The sequence below is a fragment of the Schistocerca nitens genome, chromosome 4 (assembly GCF_023898315.1).
Source record: "Schistocerca nitens isolate TAMUIC-IGC-003100 chromosome 4, iqSchNite1.1, whole genome shotgun sequence".
Lineage (NCBI taxonomy): Eukaryota > Metazoa > Arthropoda > Insecta > Orthoptera > Acrididae > Schistocerca > Schistocerca nitens.
This window is the reverse complement of record NC_064617.1, coordinates 417,269,829-417,292,726: the sequence shown is the minus strand read 5'-3', so window position 1 is coordinate 417,292,726 and position 22,898 is coordinate 417,269,829. Positions and strand designations below refer to the sequence as shown.

At 42.6% G+C, this 22,898-nt stretch overlaps 1 protein-coding gene across 1 annotated transcript in view; it reads right to left on the bottom strand.

Annotated features, from left to right (window-relative positions):
* Nucleotides 1–13,660: 13,660 nt before the first annotated feature.
* The window catches only part of LOC126252350 (metabotropic glutamate receptor 2-like), an 84,768-nt gene continuing 75,530 nt past the window's right edge, over nucleotides 13,661–22,898 (bottom strand). Inside the window, exon 3 of the mRNA XM_049953240.1 lies at nucleotides 13,661–13,740. Within this exon, the coding sequence (XP_049809197.1) occupies nucleotides 13,661–13,740 (80 nt within the window). The remainder of the gene's footprint in view (nucleotides 13,741–22,898) is intronic.

Below are 22,898 nucleotides of genomic sequence, written 5' to 3'. Positions count from 1 at the left end.
ATGGCACAGATAACGTTCACCTTAGGCGAGTCACGTTCATACTGAGTTGTTTCCCGCGGATTCTCAGTGCCCCATATACAGACATTGTGACGGTTGACTTTCCCGTTAGTGTGGAAAGTTGCTTCATCACTAAACACAATCTTTGAAACGAAAGATTCATCTGTTTCCATTTGAGCAAGGATAAAATCACAGAAATCGATTCTTTTAATCTTATCAGCTGCAGACAGTGCTTGAACCAATTTCAGACGATAAGGTTTCATAACTAACCTTTTTCGTAGGACTCTCCATACAGTTGATTGAGGAATTTGCAGCTCTCTGCTAGCTCTGCGAGTCGATTTTCCTGGGCTGCGAACAAATGCTTGCTGGATGCGTGCTACATTTTCATCACTCGTTCTCGGCCGTCCAGAACTTTTCCCTTTGCACAAACACCCATTCTCTGTAAACTGTTTATACCAACGTTTAATACAACACCTATCAGGAGGTTTAACACCATACTTCGTTCGAAATGCACGCTGAACAACTGTCGTCGATTCACTTCTGCCGTACTCAATAACACAAAAAGCTTTCTGTTGAGCGGTCGCCATCTTAGCATCAACTGACGCTGACGCCTAGTCAACAGCGCCTCAAGCGAACAAATGTACAACTAAATGAAACTTTATAGCTCCCTTAATTCGCCGACAGATAGTGCTTAGCTCTGCCTTTTGTCGTTGCAAAGTTTTAAATTCCTAAAGTTGTGGTATTCTTTTTGAATCACCCTGTATTAATTTGAAGTATATAAATTGAACTATTTAGATACATTTAACATTGGGATAAAAAAATATCGGAATGTTGTGGAGCAACACAAATCGAGCCCAAGACGACGAATTGCCAATCAGTGTTCTTAACCACTTCTTTCTTTTTATATGGGAAAGAACGGAGAGTCGGCTTCATTCCCGGGTGGAGTCAAGGTGGGCAGCGGTCGAATCCCGAGACCTGGCCACGGTGCAACAGCCCCCCCCCCACTCCCCCCACCTGTCAGTGTGCTCACATTATGCTTGGCTGGTTGTTTTTTAGTTTTTAAAAATTTTCTATTATTTATCATAATTTTTCTATTACTTCTGAGAGACAAATTCCGAAATTCTGGGATTGAAAGGGAAACAATTTCTTTCTCTAGGAAGAAAACAGCTACAAAAGACGCCGGAACAAGATAAAAAAATGAAAAATCTAATATATTGACAATTAAACACAACTTGGAACTTATAGGCAATTAAAGCACGATAACATGAAAGTCTCTTCCACTTCCAACAACAGCCATCAGAGACTGGCGAAAACACGGGGGTCGGCATCGACGTCACACCCTACTACGTAGTGGGCGTAGTTCCCGAGTAGCCATACGACCTAAGTAGCCTTCGTACGAGGGAAAACGGAAAAGTCGGGACAGTGAAGGAGATGAAACCGAGAAAGCAGCCTCAGCCGACCGACTAAGAAAAGCCAGTTGCCGCGAATCTAGTGCCAGTGTTCTCATTCGCAAGAGAAGTCTCTTTTGGTAACGTACTACGTCGATGACATGTGTCGCAAAGAGCAGTCGGACTGAGACCAATACGATGAAGGCGTTCGTTGGTTAGGATAAGATTGTGAGTGGCCCTACAGCAGGATGAGGCGACTTCCTGTCCAGAGGGGGGAAGAGGGGTGGGGGATGGCGAAGGAAGATTAACGTGGTGCAACCACACTGTTTCCGAGAGCTTCAATTGCTCGGACGTTTCACATGGTGGGAGGGTTCATTGAACTCCTCGACGAGAAATCAAAGATCTGGTGGTAAGGTGTATCACTGATGAAATTTAAGCTCCCAGAAAACTTACGTGCCGTAGTTTGGAATTGGTTCGGCTAACATCGACAGCAGAAGTCACACTAGCCGGTCGAAGTCACGTAAATAAGCGAGATTTAATGAAACGAGTAGCACCAGTACGTGTTCAGACATTGCGCCTTATAAATAATATTGAAGCTTTCACGTTAATAAAAGAATAGATTGTCCTCTGAAGGCTGTATCGGGCTTTATTGAAATCGTGCTATTTCCTAATATCGAAGTGAGACATTATAAAGCACTTGAAATAAACAACCGTGGAACAGCGTCGCATGTCTGCATAAATCGTCATGTATAAATAAAGCATTCAATATGTCACCTTCGCGTAACCAGATTTACAGTGCAATACTATTACTTACATCTGCTGTGTCCTATAGTACATGTACTGCTGATCACATTCTTTTGCGCCAAAAACGTAAAACCAGAAGTCGTACTCCGTACTCTAATTTCTGCAGCCTGGCAACTAATACAGCTGTTATGAGGTTTTCAATAATGCACATATTTCCAGACACTGTAAACCTATCAATAGCTAAGTATAGTTAAATTACATTTACTGCTGGCGTGCCAGACTTAGTTGAAGTATTACGTACTCGGTAATTGGTGACCAAAGGTCACTTAATGGCACATATATTCTTTACAGTACATTAAAATCATACATGAAAGTATTTATTACTGGCGTGCCAGACGTAAGGAAAATATTGTAACAAAAGATATCAGTGGCCTACGGTTACATATAGATATGCGGAGACCAGCTTATTGACATAATGTACAGATGAATGATTCATAAACAATATAAATCTGAAAAATATTTTAGGTATAGACGTATAATACGCGATAGATCAGTGGGATCAGATGACAATTTATGACAAGCAAATCTGTGACTTGTTTTACCATTTATTATACCAAGATGGACAGGAAGTGATAATAGGAACCAATGAAGATATAGGTCTATCAGTAAAGAATCATTGCAACAACATTGCACACAGAAAAGTGAGAAAACATCCTTCTCAAAACCATGTATATATATCCCATATTAAGCGAAACATAGAACGAACCAAACAACGCAAAGAAAAACGTATGTAGCCAAGTAGCAATGTCTGGAAAATACAGGCAAAAGTAATTCCAAGACATACATGGCTTAGAAGTATGACTACTGCAAACATTATCGTAGATCATCAAAGTTTGGAGATTACACTCAGGACTCAACTTAACGCCTATCAAATGGTTCAAATGGCTCTGAGCACTATGGGACTTAACTTCTAAGGTCATCAGTCCCCTAGAACTTAGAACTACTTAAACCTAACTAACCTAAGGACAACACACACACCCAGTCATCACGAGGCAGAGAACAACAAAATGTAAGGCAGTGCGATACACAAATGGGAGCTGTGATAAGAAATGAAAAGGGAGTACACGAAGTAATTCATTGCATTAAGTGAAATGTCTTATAATACAAAATGCACATCTACATCTTCATCTACATGGATACTCTACAAATCACATTTAAGTGTCTAGGCGAGGGTTCACCGAACCACCTTCACTATAAATCTCTGTTATTCCAATCTCGTATACCGCGCGGAAAAAACGAACACCAACACTATGTGGTCAAAAGCATCCGGACTCCCCAAAAATATTCGTTTTCATATTAAGTGCATTGTGCTGCCACCTACCGCCAGATAGTCCGTATCAGTGACATCAGTAGTCATTAGACATCGTGAGATTTCTCAATGGGGCGCTCCGCGGAACTCACGGACTTCGAAAATGGTGAGGTGATTGGGTAACACTTGTGTCATACGTCTGTACGCGAGATTTCCGCATTCCTAAATATCCCTAGGTCAACTGTTTTCGATGTGATCGTGCAGTGCAAACGTGAAGAGGCACGTACAGCAGAAACGCGTACAGGCCGACCCCGTCTGTTGACTGACAGAGACGCCGACTGTTGAAGAGGGCCGTAATGTGTAATAGGCAGACATCTATCCAGACCATCACACTGGAATTCCAAACTGCATCAGGATCTACTGCAAGTACTATGATAGGCGGTAGGTAAGAAAACTTCGATTTCATGGTGGAGTGGCTGCTTATAAGCCACACTTCACGCCGGTAATGGCTAAATGACGCCTCGCTTCGTGTAAGGAGCGTAAACGTAGGACGATTAAACAGTGGAAAACGTTGTGTTTAGTGACGAATCACGGTACACAATGTGGCTATCCGATGGGAGTTGGTGGGTATGGTGAATGCCCGGTGAATGTAATTTGCCAGCGTGTGTAGTGTCAACAGTAAAACAGTAAAATTCGGGGGCGGTGCTGTTACGGTGTGGACGTGTTTCTCATAGAGGGGGCTCACACACCTTGTTGTTTCGCTGGCGCTATCACAACACAGGCCAACATTGATGTTTTAAGCACTTTTTTGCTTCCCACTGGTGAAGAGCAATTCGGGGTTGGCGAATTGCATCTTTCAACACCATCGATCACCTCTTCGTAATGTACGGCCTGTGGCGGAGTGGTTACACGACCCTATCATCCCTATAATGGACTGGCCTGCACAGAGTCCTGACCTAAATCCTATAGAACACTTTAGGGATGATTTGGAACGCCAACTTCGTGCCTCACCTACCGACATCGATGGAAGCTGTCATCAAGACTAAAGGTAGGCCAACACCATATTTAATTCCAGCATACCCGATGGATGGCGCTACGAACTTTTAATTCATTTTCAGCAAAGTGTCCGGATACTTATGATCTCTCTCTCTCTCTCTCTCTCTCACACACACACACACACACACACACACACACACATGCGAGCTCTGATTTCCCTTACTTTATTAAGGTGCTCACTTTTCGCTGATTGGTTTAGTAGAATTTATATCAAAAATAGATAGAAAAATAAATGCAAAAATTCCATACGAAACATTTTAAACAGTAATCCTATTATTATTAATATCATAAAAGAAACAAATGATAGACATGCTGTAATCGCTGTTTTGTGCACACTGCCACTTGTGGACATTTGTACGTACTCGCTGCAACAAAGGCAGCGGTTGCTACAGCAGTGGCTTGCCAGTATCGATAGTTGTACATCATCGAGGGTTACCACAGATGCCATGGCACAGGACGGAACGCTGAGGAGGTAGTGGATGTCTGGTGGCTTGGAAGTCGATCTACGTGCGTTGCTCCTGCTCGACGGTACTAGCGAAGGCTCACTGCCACAATATGGCTTCCTGTGATCAGAATAAAACGCTTAAGGGATCACCTACATGCACCGTCCATTACTGCCAAGGATCCTTACACAATCATTGTTTTGCTTAAGATTAACGAAATATTCCTATATAAAATAGTACATTGGTCTTATAAATAAATCTGTGAAAAATTACGTGAACGTAAAGTTCCCTAAATATAAAAAATAAAATAAAATAAAATAAAAATTTTCATCACAGTAACTGGCGACACAACACATGTAAATGAAAGAAGCAAATTTAGTATCAGTAAAATACTTGTCATTTATATTCAGTGGTCCGTTCGGTATTGTTCGAGAAGAGTACGCTATATTTAACCACTGTTTTTCAAACTCATCCTTCTTTCATTCTCTCGTCATCGTATCAAACAAACATGACACCAAACAACACAAACACTCATTACCATTACCGACAATCAACAGAAATACTTGATCCAGATTACTACAATAATCAAATACCTTCTTTGATCGAAGTGGTGCTTTGTAAGCCGTTTATAATCTGCGCCTTACCATCCAGATTAAGGTACATCATAATTTATCCATATCGGATAAGGCGAATTCCATATTTGTTCATTAAAAAAAGCACGGCCAATATCCTTCCCAATCTCGTTCCCTCTCCTACCAGGTTCTGTTCCGAGTCCAAAGAAGTCAGCATCGACGACATCAGTGGTTAGCACAGTGGACTCGCATTCGGGAGGACGACGATTGAGACCCGCGTCCGGTCATCCTGAGTTAGGTTTTCCTTGATATTCCGAAATTGTTCCAGGCGAATGCCGGGATGGTTCCTTTGAAAGCGAAAGGCCGATTTACTTCAGTATCTTTGAATCAATCCGAGCTTCTGCTACGTCTCTAATTACCCCGACAATGACTGGACGTTAAACCCTGATCTTTCAGTTTCTGTATTTTACCTTTCTTTTGAAGGTTCTTAAGCCGTTGTTTACTAGCGATAAAGCATCTTGTAGAATTACTTTTCAACAATGCAGTACATATCAAATAAAAGCAGGCAGAAGTATTTTCAGAAAAAAAAACTCTTTTACGGTAATTTTATTGTGGTTGCCCAATTAAAATGTAGGAGTACGTGGGGCTGTACTCTCTTTGTAGTACTCTGCAAAATACACTACTGGCCATTAAAATTGAACAAGAGGAAATGCAGATGATAAACGGGTATTCATTGAACAAATATATTATACTAGAACTGACATGTGATTACATTTTCACGCAATTTGGGTGCATAGATCCTGAGAGTCCGCTGCTCGTGGTCTCGCGGTAGCGTTCTCGCTTCCCGAGCACGGGGCCCCGAGTTCGATTCCCGGCGGGGTCAGGAGATTTTTCCTGCCTCGAGATGACTGGGTGTTGTTGTGTCGTCTCCATCATAATCATTCATCACCATTACGGTCGGAGGAAGGCAACGGCAAACCACCTACACAAGGACCTTGCCTAGTACGGCGGTGCGGGTCTCCCGCATCGTTCCCCTACGCTCCGACACGGAGTATGGGACTTCATCATCATCATCATCATCAGATCCTGAGAAATCAGTACCCAGAACAACCACCTCTGGCCGTAATAACGGCCTTGAGTCAAACAGAGCTTGGATGGCGTGTACAGCAGCTTCAACACGATACCACCGTTCATCAAGAGAAGTGACTGCCGTATTGTGACGAGCCAGTTGCTCGGCCACCATTGACCAGACGTTTTCAATTGGTGAAAGATTTGGAGAATGTGCTGGCCAGGGCAGCAGTCGAACATTTTCTGCATCCAGAAAGGCCCGTACAGGACCTGTAACACACGATCGTGCATTACCCTGCTGAAATGTAGGGTTTAGCAGGGATGGAATGAACGGTAGAGCTAGAAATCGTAACACGTCTCAAATGTAACGTCCACTGTTCAAAATGCCGTTAATGCGACGGGTTATACGCCGGGTTATACGCCAGTATGGCGATGACGAATACACGCTTCCAATGTGCGTTCACCGCGATGTCACCAAACACGGATGTGACCATCATGATGCTGTAAATGGAACCTGGATTCATCTGAAAAAATGAGGTTTTGCCATTCGTGCACCCAGGTTTGTCGTTGAGTACACCATCGCAGCCGCTCTTGTCTGTGATGCAGCGTCACGGGTAACCGCAGCCTTAGTCTGTGAGCTGATAGTATATGCTGCTGCAGACGTCGGCGAACTGTTCGTGCAGATGGTTATTGTCTTTCAAATGTCCCCATCTGTTGACTCAGGGTGGCTGCACGATCCGTTACAGCCATGCGCATAAGACGCCTGTCATCTCGACTGCTAGTGATACGAGGTCGTTGGGATCCAGCACGGCGTTCTGTATTACCCTCGTGAACCCACCGATTCCATATTCTGGTAACAGTCATTGGATCTCGACCAACGCGAGCAGCAAGGTCGCGATACGATAAACCGCAATCGCTATAGGCTACAATCCTATATTTATGAAAGTCGGAAACGTGATGGTACGCATTTCTCCTCCTTACATGAGGCATCACAACAACATTTCACAGGCAACGCCGGTCAACCGCTGTCTGTGTATGAGAAATCTGTTGGAAACTTTCCTCATGTGAGCACGTTGTAGGTGTCGCCACCGGCGCCAACCTTGTGTAAATGCTCTGAAAAGCTAATCATTTGCATATCTCAGCATTTTCATTCTGTCTGTTAAATTTCGCGTCTGTAGCACGTCATCTTCGTGTTGTAGCAATTTTAATGGCCAGTAGTGTAGTTCTTACTATTCGTACACAGTCCAGCACTACCCGTCTGCCACTTTCATTTACGCCGATTGGAGTGATTTGGAAAAGCCGTTACGTAGAGCTTCGTTTGCTCTAGCTTTTGTGCACGTCAATGTACCTGCATGCCGTGCAATGACGGCTACTCTAAACTGATTCACACTTTTCTCCATTCGTTTTCCTGACGATTATGACCACAGCGACATCAAGGAAGTGTCACATTCTGCGGTGTCATTGAGTATTTCGGTTTCACAGTGTCTGCCGTGATTTACCGATTTCTTAAGCCTTGGTAACTCATCGTGTGGCTGATATAGTAAGGCACAGGTCAGGTCTGTAGTTCACATGTTAAGTGACACCATGCGCCACGCGGGGTAGCCGCGCGGTTTAGGGGCCCTTTTCACGGTCCATGCGGCTCCCACCGTCGGAGGTTCAAGGTTCTCCCTAGGGCATGGGTGTGTGAGTTGTCCATAGCGTTAGTTTAAGTTAGAGTAAGTAGTGTGTAGGCTTAGGGACCTATGACCTCAACAGTTTGGTCCCATAAGACCTTAACACAAATTTTAAATTTGACGCCATGCCTGCGAGGAAAAGAGCGGAGACTTACTTAATAGTGGCTACTGAAATTTCACGTGATTATTTTATTTTCTAACGAAGCTGATTCAGAATAAACACAGCGACAAATCCCATGGAAGCTAATGCGATTAGTCCCACCCCAACGTCCTGTGTACGAGGCGCCGAGCACGTTTCGAGCAGCCTCTATTACGCCGTATGTGAATGTGACCGTTGACATGGTGTAACAAGAAATACGGTTCGTCGCACAAGGTGAAACGTTTCCACCTATCCAAGGTGTAGTTTAGATGATGCCGTGGAAGCCCTAGCTGACAATGTCGTTGGCTCAAAGTTGGAACTCGTAGTGGTCATCTACTGCGAAACCCCATGTTCAGCAGAAGCTGAATTCTGCACTGCATTATCGCAAACGAGAAACAACTTATAGACAGCAAATTATACGAAAAACGTGAGGTATACTGGTAAGCTAAAAGTCAGTAAAAGTTTTTCAACAATAAGGTGGTCGCGTCGCTAGACTCACACCACTGGTAAGCTAGGTAGTCGACCAATAAAAGGTGGCTCGTGCAGTAGCAACTCGTAAGCGAAGAGGTAACGGACATCATACTTTACCACTGACAGTGATGGAAGCGATATCTCATGCAGGAGCGAATTAGATCTTCTTTCTGCTCAGTTGTGAATTCTAAAAGCGTTTTCGAAACTCATCGGTTGACTGAGAAATGAAAGCGCCCCGATTTCACTTGTGTGATGCGATTTGTACGTAGCGTGCCGTCAGTACCGGCTGTGGAGGGCGCAACATTAACGGTAACGCTCCCACTGATCGGAGCGGCAGTCCTCAATGAAACCGCAGCTGGAGGCTATAGGGCGGTTGCCTGCGGAACTCGGGATTCCAGCTGATACGGCGGAACGACCTACTCGTCGGAGTTTGGGTAATCCGGACAGTGGTCGTTCGGCGGGGCGCCGCCGCTACGAAGCGGTGAAACGACTCATTCACTTGTTGCCGCCATACCCCTACCACTGAGTCTGAAACGTTTCGACATGCAACGCTGTTCTGTACATTACCAAACAGATACTTGTTACGAAAGAGCAAATAGTAGTCAGAGAATTGGTATGTAAGATACGTTAGTTTTCAACAAACTGTGGCACAATTTTTAAGTGGGTTTACTGACAATAGAAGGCCATAGTGTTGCTGTCACAGATTTACTTCCAACTTTGTATACCCGTAGTAGGCCTTTAAAACAACATAATGTGAATGTAGTAAGGTGCACTGATTTGGCATTTCCGAGAAAATCACAAGAGAAGTTTTACGCGTCGTTTATATACATTATGTATCTGTACAAAGCCTCCTTCCGTAGGAATTCATTGTGGGCATGTAGTAAGTAGTTAGCGTTTCCTTTTTTTTTTTTTTCCATCTGGTCTCATTGTTTAATTTACACGACATTCAAAAGTAACCCACGTGCATTTTCTTGAAGTTGTAGTGAGTATCATATGTTATTTGACTATTTACTGGCAGTAATTAAATTGTCTAGGACGAGGGACAGGCTCGTAAAGCCCAAGTTAAACCTCAATAAGTAATGGTACGAGTGACGTTATTCAAAATCGGTAATATAAGTAAAATAAGTAATATAAGTAAATTCTAAGCAAAGAAGGGAAAGCAGAAAGGTGAAAGGAGTACATAGAGGGTCTATACAAGGACGATGTTCTTGAGGGCAATATTATGGAAATGGTAGAGGATGTAGATGAAGACGAAATGGGAGATATGAAACTGCGTAAACAGTTGAACTGTAAGACCTAAGTCGAAACAAGGCCCCGGGAGTAGACAACATTCCATTAGAACAACTGACAGCCTTGGGAGAGCCAGTCCTGACAAATCTCTACCATCTGGTGAGCAAAATGTATGAGACAGGTGAAATACCCTCAGACCAAGAAAAATATAATAATTCCAATCCCAAAGAAAGCAGGTGTTGACAGATGCGAAAATTACCGAACTATCAGTTGAATAAGACACGGCTGCAAAATACTAAAGCGAATTCCTTACAGACAAATGGAAAAACTGGTAGAAGCTGACCTCGGGGAAGATGTTTGGATTCCGTAGAAATGCTGGAACACGTGAGGCAATACTGACCCTACGGCTTAGCGTTGAAGCTAGATTAAGAAAAGGCAATCCTACGTTCCTAGCATTTGTAGACTTAGAGAAAGCTTTTGACAATGTTGACTGGAATACTCCCTTTCAAATTCTGAAGGTGGCGGGGGTAAAATACAGGGAGCGAAGGCTATTTACAATTTGTACAGAAACCAGATGGCAGTTATAAGAGTCGAGGGACATGAAAGGTAAGCAGTGGTTGGGAAGGGAGTGAGACGGGGGTGTAGCCCCTCCCCGATGTTATATAATCTGTATATTGAGCAAGCAGTAAAAGAAACAAAAGAAAAATTCGGAGTAGCTATTAAATCCATGGAGAAGAAATAAAAACTTTAAGGTTTGCCGATGACATTGTAATTCGGTCAGAGGGAGCAAAGGATTTTGAAGAGCAGTTGAACGGAATGGACAGTGTCTTGAGAGGAGGTTATAAGATGAACATCAACAAAAGCACAACGAGGATAATGGAATGTAGTCGAATGAACTCAGGTGATGCTGAGGGAATTAGATTAGGAAACGAGACACTTAAACTAGTAAAGGAATTTTGTTATTTGGAGAGCAAAGTAACTGATGATGGTCAAAGTAGAGAGGACATAAAATGTTGACTGGCGATGGCAAGGAAAGTGTTTCTGAATAAGAGAAATTTGCTAACATCGAGTATAGATTTAAGTGTCAGGAAGTCATTTCTGAAAGTATTTGTATGGAGTGTAGCCATGTATGGAAGTGAAACATGGACAATAAATAGTTTGGACAAGAAGAGAATAGAAGCTTTCGAAATGTGTTCTACAGAAGAATGTTGAAGATTAGATGGGTAGATCACATAACTAATGAGGAGGTATTGAATAGAATTGAGGAGTAGAGAAATTTTTTGGCACAACTTGACTAGGAGAAGGGATCAGTTGGTAGGAAATGTTGCGAGGCATCAAGGGATCAACAATTTAGTGCTGGAGGGCAGCGTGGAGGGTAAAAATCATAGAGGGAGACCAAGAATGAATACACAAAGCAGATTCAGAAGGATGTAGGCTGCAGTAGGTACTGGGAGATGAAGGAGCTTGCACAGGATAGAGTAGCATGGAGAGCTGGATCAAACCAGTCTCTTGACTGAAGACCACAACAACAACAAGTCACAGTGAGCCAGACGAAAAGCGTAATGTAGAATTACTTGTCGGATGTGCTCTCGACATCCTACGTTGGAGGATATTCTTCGTCGTAAAGACTTGGGAACCTCTCAAATGTGATGGATAAAATATAGACTAGAAAATAAGTGTTCATGGGATTCGCACCGTTGCCTCGTCCACAGCCCTCTTGCCATGAGCGAAATCTAACCACACGACCGCAATGAATTCTTACGGACGATACATTTGCACAGATACATGATTTAGATCATAGACGGGTAAAACTTTTCTTGAGATTTTCTCGGAACTACCAGAGTAGTGCGCCTTACTCCTTGCACATTATATTGTTTTTATGATCCACAGAAGGTGTACAAAGTCTGAAGTAAATCCGTGAATCCGTGAATCCAACGTCGTGGCCTCCCCTTGTGAGAATTATTTCTGCTCGTAGTATGAACTTTTACGGTTACGTCTTGCTTACAACAGCAATTTTTTTCGATTTTTTCAAAACTTTACGCAGATATAACGTTCCGTTGGTTGAGAGCTTTCATAAACTTGGAGTGCTACGCAACTGTACTGATGTATCCACACATTTATTTCTCTATAAATATCTGCAGGGTGCCGCTAGAAAGTTGCAGGTCCCTAAAGTTCCATGGCAAGACAACATGATGAAAATTTTCTGGGATACACCAATTACCAAATATGGTGGATGTGTACGAGAAATTTATTTCTGTAGTGTCTACTTTTCACATTCTAATTAATTCACTTTCGTCATATGATGACATGGTTGGAGACGGTGACTGGTATTTGAAGACAAATGCTGATGGTGTTGGGACAGCATGTAAGGAAAGCATGGAAAGCGTCTGAAGATGAATCATAACGATTCGAAACCGGTACCGGTATCGTCTGAATAAAGGAACTGAAAGTAAATTTGTGGCAGGTTGTTGTCCCAACACCATCAATATTTGTCTTCTATTTAATTGATTTGAAACAAATATTGTAGGAAATTAATGGTCTTCTGATCACAAAAACAGAAAAATAAACCTCAGTGTAAATGTTAGAAGTTAATGGAAGAGAAAAAGGTCCGACAATGTAAGCTGATATAACAAAAACTCACTTGTACTTCCTGAAGTAATTGAAAGTTGCAGTGGCGTGTGGATAGTTTGTATTAATTGTGTCATAGTCTTTTAATGCTAGAAAGGAAGGCTTGTCCAACTTGCATATGGTACTTTTGCGTTTCTCTGACAAATAGTTTGGTTGTATTGACGTGATGAAAAAACTGCTTCAAGGACAAAAAAATACAGAAGCGTGTAAAGAAATGATGGGATACTTCGGTCTAAAGATAACGTTTTCGACTAGTAATCAAAATGTCACCAGTCCAAGATCTAAAGGCAAACAAATTAGTGGATGATTAAGTTCAGTCTCTCACCATCGCTATACTAAATGTAACCTAAAAAGGTAGGTAATTATCCCAGATTGTCATACTTGACAATGCTGAAAGGTATTTTATTTTATTTTTGACTTGAGCATAGCAGCTCTAAATTCTGACCATTGCTTTCTCGCAACGTAGTTTTACCGTTTCTCAAATATTTATCCTGATGATGAAACCCATATGAGATGTTGAAAACCAGGTTAGTTGTACCAAACACTTAATTGCAACCGGTTGGCTGTACAATTTCTGTGTTTTAAAAAAATAACCTAAAACACACAATAAAAAAAGTAGGGCACCTTGTTCGAAATCTATCCAGGACACAGATGTAATCTGCCACATGTAATGTAGCAAGCAAATTCTCTAGAAAAATATATTTCTTTCTCATATTGGATCACACAATGTACTTTATTTCCGTTTATGCCGTCACGTTTATTAAATACAGTATCATCTCCTCTTACAAAGCAGACAGTACTGCGCTCAGCTAGGCGTCTCTTTCTTTCGAAAGGTAATTAAATTAATATTTATTATATGACAAGAGCATTCTTGTGATAATACCACAGAAAATGTGCACTCGGTCTAATTAGACGAACAGTCCTCTGGGACTGCACCTGACATCATCCCCTAAAGCGCCGGCCTGGAACAAATCCAGGATACAGCGGAGGTAGAGTGCCAACAAGTGTTAGCGAAGCCTGGACTGAAAAAAAAAAAGGATTACTGAATATATTCCGTGAACAACTGCCTGCTGTCTGGTCCACTCATTCTCTGACATTCTGTGTGTATGTGTGTGTGTGTGTATATGTGTGTGTGTGTGTGTGTCAGGTAAAGGAAGGTTAGCTTGCGTTTAATGTCCGTTGACGAGGGATATTTGGAGACAGAATTCAAGTTCGTACGCGAGGAGGGTAAGGGATGAAATCGACCCTATCCACTATAATGGATTAGTCCATGGATCTCATTTTAGAGAACCCAAATCTACTCTGCCGCCGGGAAAATGAAGTCGGCTGTTACAGAATGCAAATCCCATGACTCGACTACTATTGTACTACAATCTGTGACTGATTCTTGATGCATACATAAGATGTCCTGTTGCGGCTATATGTCGTCTGTGGGGTAAATGTAGATACGATTCTCGAGTACTCTCTCACAGGCACGTGTCCTTTTTTTTTTTTTTTTTTTTTTTTTTTTTTTTTTTTTTGTCATCAGTATTCCGACTGGTTTGATGCGGCAAACCTCTTCATCTCAGCATCTCAGATTAGCACTTGCAACTTATCTGCTTGATGTATATAAATCTCTGTCCCCCTCTACAGTTTTTCCTCTGTACAGTTCCCTCTAGTGCCGTGGAAGTCAATCCCTAATGTCCTATCATCCTCTCCCTTCCCTTTATCAGTGTTTTCCACATATTTCTTTCCTCTCCGATTCTGCTTAGAACCCCCTCATTCCTCACTTTTTCAGTCCACCTAATTTTCAGCATGCGTCTGTAGCACCACATCTCAAATCCTTCGATTCTCTTCTTTTCTGGGTTTCCCACGGTCCAAGTTTCACTACCACACAACCGCACGGAGGGGCCATGAGTTTTGAGGCGTCCTGTCGCGGAGGGCCGCGGGAGGTTCGAGTACTCCCTCAGGCATGGGTATGTGTGTGTCGTTCTTAGCATAAATTTGTTTAAGTTAGATTAAGTCTAGGGACCGATGACCTCAACAGTTTGGTCTCTCAGGAGTTCACATACATTTGAACATTTGAACTACCACACAGTGCTGTGCTCCAAACGTATATTCCCAGGAATATCTCCCTCATATTAAGGCCTATGTTTGATACTATTAGACTTCTCTTAGCCAGGAATTCCCTTTTTTCCAGTGCTTGTCGGCTTTTTATGTTCTCCTTGCTCCGTCCATCATAGGTGATTTTGCTGCCTGCGTGAAAGAATTCCTTGACATCATCCATTTCGTGACCACTAATACTGATGTTAAGTTTCTAGCTGGTCTCATATCTACTAATTCTCATTAGCTTCGTCTTTCTTAGATTTACTCGCAATAGATATTCTGTACTCATTAGACTGTCCGTTCCATTCAGCAGATCATGTAAACCTTCTTCACTTTCACTCGGGATACCATTGTCATCAGCAATTCTTATTACTGACACCCTTTCACTTCGAATTTTAAATCCGCTCCTGAACCTTTCTTTTATTTTTATCACTACTTCTTCGATGTATAGATTGAACAGTAGGGCCGGAAGACTACATTCTTCCCTTACACCATTTTTAATCCGAGATTTCATTCTTGGTTGTCCACTGTTATTATTTCCTCTTAGTTCTTGTACATACAATATATTACCCGCCTCTCCCTACGGCTTACACCTATATTACTCAGATTTTCGAACATCTTGCACCATTTTATATTGTCGAACGCTTGTTACAGGTCGCCAAATTCTGTGAACATGTCTTGATTTTACTTTAGTCTTGCTTCCATTATCAACCGCATTGTTCAGAATTGCCTCTCTGATCCCTTAACCTTTCCTTAAGCCAAACTGATCGTCGTCTAACATATTCTCAATTTTATTTTCCATTCTTCTGTATATTATTCTTGTCAGCAACTTGGATGCATGAGCTGTTAAGCTGATTGTGCAATAATTCTCGCACTTCTCAGCTCTTGCAGTCTTCGAAATTGTGTGGATCATTTTTTTTCCGAAGTCATCCGGTATACTGCCAGACTCATACAGTCTACACGCCAATGGGAATAGTCGTTTTGATGCCATTTCCCCTAATGATATTAAATATTCTGATGGAATGTTATCCATCCCTTCCGGCTTATTTGTTGTTAAGTCCTCCAAAGCTCTTTTAAATTCTGATTCTAATACTGGATCCCCTATCTCTTCTAAATCATCTCCTGTTTCTTCTTCAATCATATCAGACAAATCTATTCCGTGGGAGAGGACTTTAATGTACTCTTAATATCTATCCGCTCTCTCCTCTGCATTTAATAATGGAATTCTGGTTGGACTTTCATGTAATCACACTTGCTTTTAATGTCACCGAAGGTTGTTTTGACTTTCCTATATGCTGCATCAGTCCTTCCAACTATCATTTCCTTTTCGATTGCTTCACATTTTCCTTGCAGCCATTTTATCGTAGCGTCCTTGCAATTTGTATTTATGTCATTCCTCTGCGACCTGTATTTCTGAATGCCTGAATTTCCCGGAATATTCTCTTCCTTCATTCATCCATCAGCTTAGGTATTTCTTCTGTTACCCGTGGTTTCTTCGCAGTTACCTTCCTTGTACCTGTGTTTTTGTTTCAAGCTTCTCTGATTGCCTTTTTTGGAAATGTCCATTCGTCTTCAACTGTACTGCCTACTGGACTAATCTTTATTGCTGTATCTACAGCCTTAGAGAACTTCAAGCGTATCTCGTTTTTCCTTAGTACTTCCACATCGCACTTCTTTGCGTATCGATTCTTCCAGACTAATCAGTTGAACTTCAGCCTACTCTTCATCACTACTAGATTGTAAACTATCTGCTCCGGTGTACGCCTCACAATTCAGAATCTGCATTCGGAATCTCTATCTGACCGTGATGTAATCTAACTGAAATCTTTCCGTATCACCCATTCTCTTCCAAATATACCTACTCATCTTGTGATTCTTGAACAAGGTATTCGCTATTACTACCTGATATTTGTTACAGAATTCAGTTAGTCTTTCTCCTCTCTCATTCCTTGTCCCGAGCCCATATTCTCATGTAACCTTTTCTTCTACTCCTTCCCCTACAATTGCATTCCAGTCCCTCATGACTTTTAGCTTTACATCTAACTTTGCGTATTGTATTACCCTTTCATTGTCATATAATTTCCCTATATCTTCATCTTCAGCTTGCGACGTCGGTTTTTATGTCTGAACAATCGTTGTCGGTGTTAGTTTGCTGTCGATTCTGATAATAATTCCCCTATCACTGAACTGTTCACAGTAAATCTGCCCTACCTTCCTATTCATAACGAACTCTACTGTCGTTGCACTATTTTCTGCTGCTGTTGATACTACCCTATACTCATCTGCTCGGAAATCCTTGTCTTATTTCCATTTCACTTCACTGACCCCTCCTATAGCTATATTGAGGATTTGCATTTCCCTTTTCAGATTTTCTAGCTTCCTTACCACATTCAAGCTTCTGATATTCCACGCCCCGACTCGTAGAACGTTATCCTTTCGATAGTTATTCAGTATTTTTCTCATGAGCACCTCCCCCTTGGCTGTCCCCCCCTTCCCCCGCCCCCCCCCCCCCCCCCCCCCCGAGATCGAATGGGGCCTACTCCGGAATCTTTGGCCAATGATCGACACATTTTCAATTACAGGTCACAGGTCCAGTGGATACACGTTATGTGTCTTTAATGCAGTGGCTTCAATGGCGTTCTACATCCTCATACCGTTGATCATTGGTGATTTTTCCGCCTTTAGGTGCATTCTCGCACCCGAACGGTGAGAGAGTGTCCTGAAACTCTGTCCGCTCCTCCGCCCCCTTTGACAAGGCCATTGGCAGAATGAGGCTGACTTATGCCGGAAGTCTTCGAACGCCAATGTGATTATCAATCAAAATTAAGGCGGTAGCTAGTTTAGAATCCGGGACCGAGGACGTTTTCATTTTGAATCAAAGACGCGTCGCGAGACGGGTCACGAAACGCAAGTTAATCGACAATCGGTGCAAGTTTCATGAGACACAGAAAGTGCGAGATTCAATATGAATTTAGGTAACCGACGTCAGCTGCATGTCGCGTAGATATTCAGTATGTTTCACCACGTTTCATCCATCGCATAGTACGTGGGCTCAGCAAAGCCACTTGGAGCATTAGATGCTCCGAGGTGAGTCAGATCGCTGCCAGTGTGAACCAGGTGTGCCAGGAACACTTTTCTGTCAGCACTTTTCGAAGACAAATGTAGAATATTTGCCAAAGAGAAATTACCAAACCCTTATATTTCTCCTAGCTCCTAAAGCTAGATTACAGCCATCTGGATACTGCCAAGGATTACGGGACTATCTTCGCTGATGAGATCGATCGCATAGTACAATGTTTGCTACCCATGGGCGAATCAGCGTTCCAGGACCACTGCTTACACATATCACATCATCCATGACTGGGTTGTGAGCAGGAGGGTGAATGGTCCATTCTCCCCTGGCCGTCCCAGTCACCAGATCATATTATTATTGGGCCTTTGTGATCTGCTTTTGAAAGGAGTGAGGAATTGCTATCCACGTCCATCATCGTTACCTTAATTTGCCACAACTGTACAAGAGGAATGGAATGACATTCCCTTGTAAACACGGGCCTGTATTTACTATTTTAAAAGAACAGTAGTAGGTTGCAAGATGTTTCTTATTAAGTAAAGAACGACGCATGTGACGCGGACAGGCTTTATCAGCTTACGTTAAAATGTCAGCATTTTTTTGCCGAATAAAATCCGTCAAGAAAACGTACTAAAAGACAACCTCATGGAGGCGACGTCGGGCATAAAATCGCAGAACAGCACCTCGCGCGCGAAGTGTACTTTACGGCTGTGTTCACGGTTTGCGCGCTAGGTCCTGTTCTCTGCTGCTATACCTGATGTCGCTTTCGCGAGGTCCCCTTTTAGTACCTTTAATTCGGTATCATGCGTTCTTGACAGATACTTTTTGGAAAAAATTTTAGATTTTTTAACATAACCTGATGATGCCCTATCCGGGCGAAACGTTCCATTATTGACATAACGAAGAACTGTGAAATCTATAACTGCTTTTTAAACAGTGGCAAGCCTAGATGGTATGGAATAATTTATTTGCCTGTATTTATTCATTCGGAACTGACTAGTATCTGTTTTAAATACCAACCGTTTCGTACAACCTACTAGGTATGGTAATCAGTTATGTTATTCGTATTTTCAAGTTTTATCCACACCCAAGCAGTTGTGCACTTGAAAGATTTGTCACTGGAAAAGCGTAGGTAAATGAAGAAATTCTTGGAAAGAGTTTCCTCTTTATGTATGGAGTGGTAGCTCTCCTTAACGATAGAACAACATGCTCATACGCTGAAGAGCCCAATAAACTGGTACACCTGACTCATATCGTGTAGGTCACTCGCGAGGACGCGGAAGTGACGCAACGAAACGTGGCATGTAAAAGACTAGTCTGAAGTAGTGTTGGAGGTAACTAACAACGTGAATCCTGCAGGGCTGTGCATAAATCCGTAAGAGTAGAAGGGGGTGGAGATCTCTTCCGAATAGCATGTTGCAAAGCATCCCATATATGCTCAGGAATGTTCATGTCTGGGGAGTTTGGTGGCCAGCGGAAGTGTTTAAAATCGAAAGAGTGTTCCTGGAGCCACTCGGTAGCAATTCTGGACGTGTGCGGTGTCACACTGTCCTGCTGCAATTGTATAAGTCCATCGTAATGCACAATGAACATGAATGGATGCAGTTGATCAGAAAGGATGCTTACGTAAGTGTCACCTGTCAGAGTCGTATCTAGACGTATCATGGGTCCCATATCACTACAACTCCACACGCTCCACACCATTACAGAGCCTCTACCAACTTGAACAGTCCCATTCTGACATTCAGGGTCCATGGATTCATGAAGTTGTCTCCATATCCGTACCCGTCCATCCGCTAGATTGAATCTGAAACGAGACTCGTCCGACCAAGCAACATGTTTCCAGTCATCAACAGTCCAATGCCGATTTTGACGGGCCCTGGTAAGGCGTAAAGCTATATGTCGTGCAGTAATCAAGGATACACTAATGGGCCGTCGGCTCTGAAAGCCCATATCGTTGGTGTTCCGTGGAACTGTTCCCACCCTGACACATTTTTATGGCTCAGCACTGAAATCTACAGTGATTTGCCGAAGGATTGCACTTCTGTCACGTTGAAAGGTTCTCTTCAGTCGTCATTGGCCCCGTTAGTGCAGGATCTTTTTCCGGCAGCAGCGATGTCGGAGATTTGATATTTTAGCGGATTCCTAATACATCACAATCGTGAAATGGTCGTGCAGGAAGATACCCGCTTCATCGCTACCTCGGAGATGCTGTGTCCCATCGCTGGTGCGCCGACTGTAACACAACCTTCAGTTTCATTTAAATCTTGATAATCTGCCATTGCAGCAGCACCGATCTAATAACTGCACCAGACTCTTGTTCTCTTATACAGGCGTTGCCGGCCGCAGCGAATGTTTACATATCCCTGTATTTGAGTACGCATGTCTATACCAATTTCTTTGGCGCATCAATGTATTATTACATATGGACACACTGAGCTCGTCACATCGTGTATGTATTTTGGGGGTGGGAGGGTTTGAGCATCGATGAAGCGATAAGCGATACGAAATATGACCAACATACAGACTGAATATTAGAAAGGCGACTGAGATAAATATCTGCTTGAAGGGTTCTGGAAGAGGGCAGTATACCAATGAGGAATGTCATATATAACAAGGTAGTGCAGCCAATTCTACAATATTCTTCCAGCGTTTCGTTTTCATCAAGTAGACTTAACAACAGACACATATCGATGTCAGCCTCTCCGCTGCAATGATAAAAGATCAGTATAGATCGTATGAAAGAGCACAGGAGATGGTCAGAGACTGTAAATGATAATCTTCGGAATCAAGCCGATACAGTTCTCGCGAATCACAGAGGGTAAATTTGGAGACCGGGTATTCGATGAGTACTACGGGACCATTTTGATAATACTATCGCTACCTCGAATAGACGTACTGAGAATAGGATAAGTCAGAACTGCAGCACGTTCAGAGATGTTTTGTCATTTTAACTCCCGTTCAGTATGTAGAATTGCGCTGAAAATTCGTAATATTGTTACGAACTGACCTTCACTCTACATGAGTTAGTAATATGTATTGTGTGTGGACAAAAATTTGCAAACGACATAAATTTGGAAACGACAAAAACATCTTACCTCGCCTATTACAGTGTAGGAAAACCGTTGTGATTCAAAACAGCTTCCAGTTGTCTCGGAGCGAATAAATGCATATCCTGTACGGTTCTCAGGGAAATTCTATACCATCCTTGCAGCAAAACTGCGGCAAGATCATGTGGATAGCGATTACGCACCCTTATCTCGAAGATCGTGAACAGAAAATAATTAATATTCAGATCTGATGACTGTGAAGGGCAGGGGTGATACGACATTTCATCCTCTTGCACACAAAACCAGATCGTTTGCGATGTAAACTGTGAGATCGGGAGCCCCACCGTCTTGGGGAAGAAACATTTCACCGTGCGATGGACCTGAACAGCCGAAATGATCATGTAATCCTTGGAAATAATGCAACCGTGCTAAGCAACCACGCAACCCATGGAATACCATGATATGGCTACCCAAATCATCAGCGAACCCCGATATGTTTCACTCTCAGGACATAATGCCGACCAGAAGTTGGAAACAGTCTGAAACAGTACACATCCGACCCTTGCTCCATGGTGGAGGTTTTGTGACTTGTGCTCTACGTTTTCCAGCTAAGGGCATTTGCATCAATGATCAGTGATTCTGCAAACCCAGATTGATCTGCAGTATCTTGCTTATGGAGTTCCCATCGCGTTTTCTTCTTTTTTTGTGCTGAAGTGGTTCACGTGCGCGATATTGAGTTCTGCTGTGACTTTTGCAGCTGTTGTCCTGTTATCTTACGCCTCAATCCTTCAATAATCGTCCATTACGATCGCTGAACACACGCTTACGTCCGCATTGTGACTCATCGGACGACTTTATTCCTTCTTCGCTTCAGTATAAATTTGGTACACTATGGTTCCCTTAGTCAAAGAACTGTTCACCATACGAGCACCAACGGTCTGTCGCTGCTCGAATGCACTGAGGAGAAATAGAAAGCACTCACAACTCATAGAACGCTGTTTTTACCAAGACTGGCACTTGAAACGTACTGACGATATTCCATAAGTGCCGTTCCATTCAAACAAGACAACGTAATTACAGTCTTTGGCAGCAACCGCATTTCTGTTCACGCGCGCACTGTAGGCATGTTTCGATATATTTTATCTCCACCCGCCGTTTCTAGATGTGTAGTTTCTTTAGGCGCAGGTCGAAATAAAATCTGAACTATGTTAGGATTAAGGCCTGTTCCATCACTCCACAGTTCATTGGTATTGTCGTGAACTATCAAAATAAATGACATAAAGCCTTTAAATGAGTCCGCGAACACAATTGCAATGTATAATGTAAGTATCTCTCTTGATTACTTTTTATTCTAATAAACTTCACAATTTTATGCTTATCGGATATCCGTCACCTAAAAATACAGCACTAAGAAGTAGTTATCGTACATCAAAAATGTTATACAAGCTGTCTCAAACCATTTTGATCAAACTGAAAGACGTGATAGTGGGCCTACAACCGATTATATTGAGGTAGGAAACAAATGATCGGAAATGCAAATTTATTGTGTATTGGAAATGGAAATGCCGTGTGGCTAGGGCCTCCCGTCGGAAGACTGTTCGCCTGGTGCAAGTCTTCCGAGTTGACGCCACGTCTGCGACTTGCGTGTTGATGGGGATGAAATGATGATGACAAGGAGAACACAACACTCGGTCCCTTTAGGTATGATATTCCGTCGCACTGACCACTCAGCTACAAGGGGCGGACATTGTGTATTGATATAGCCGTATACGTCGCGTAACAAGAACGTAGCACTAGTAATTGTTCAAAATTCATGCATGGCAACTGTGCGTTAAGTTCTGCTGCACTATCTCTAGGATCCCTGGTGTTGTACCAGGAGACAGGCAGGTTGGACCTTTCTTCGCGTGTCTCATACACCAACATTTTGACGTAAGTACAGAGGGAAAAGACCAAAGTTCTGAGAACCGGCTGTCAC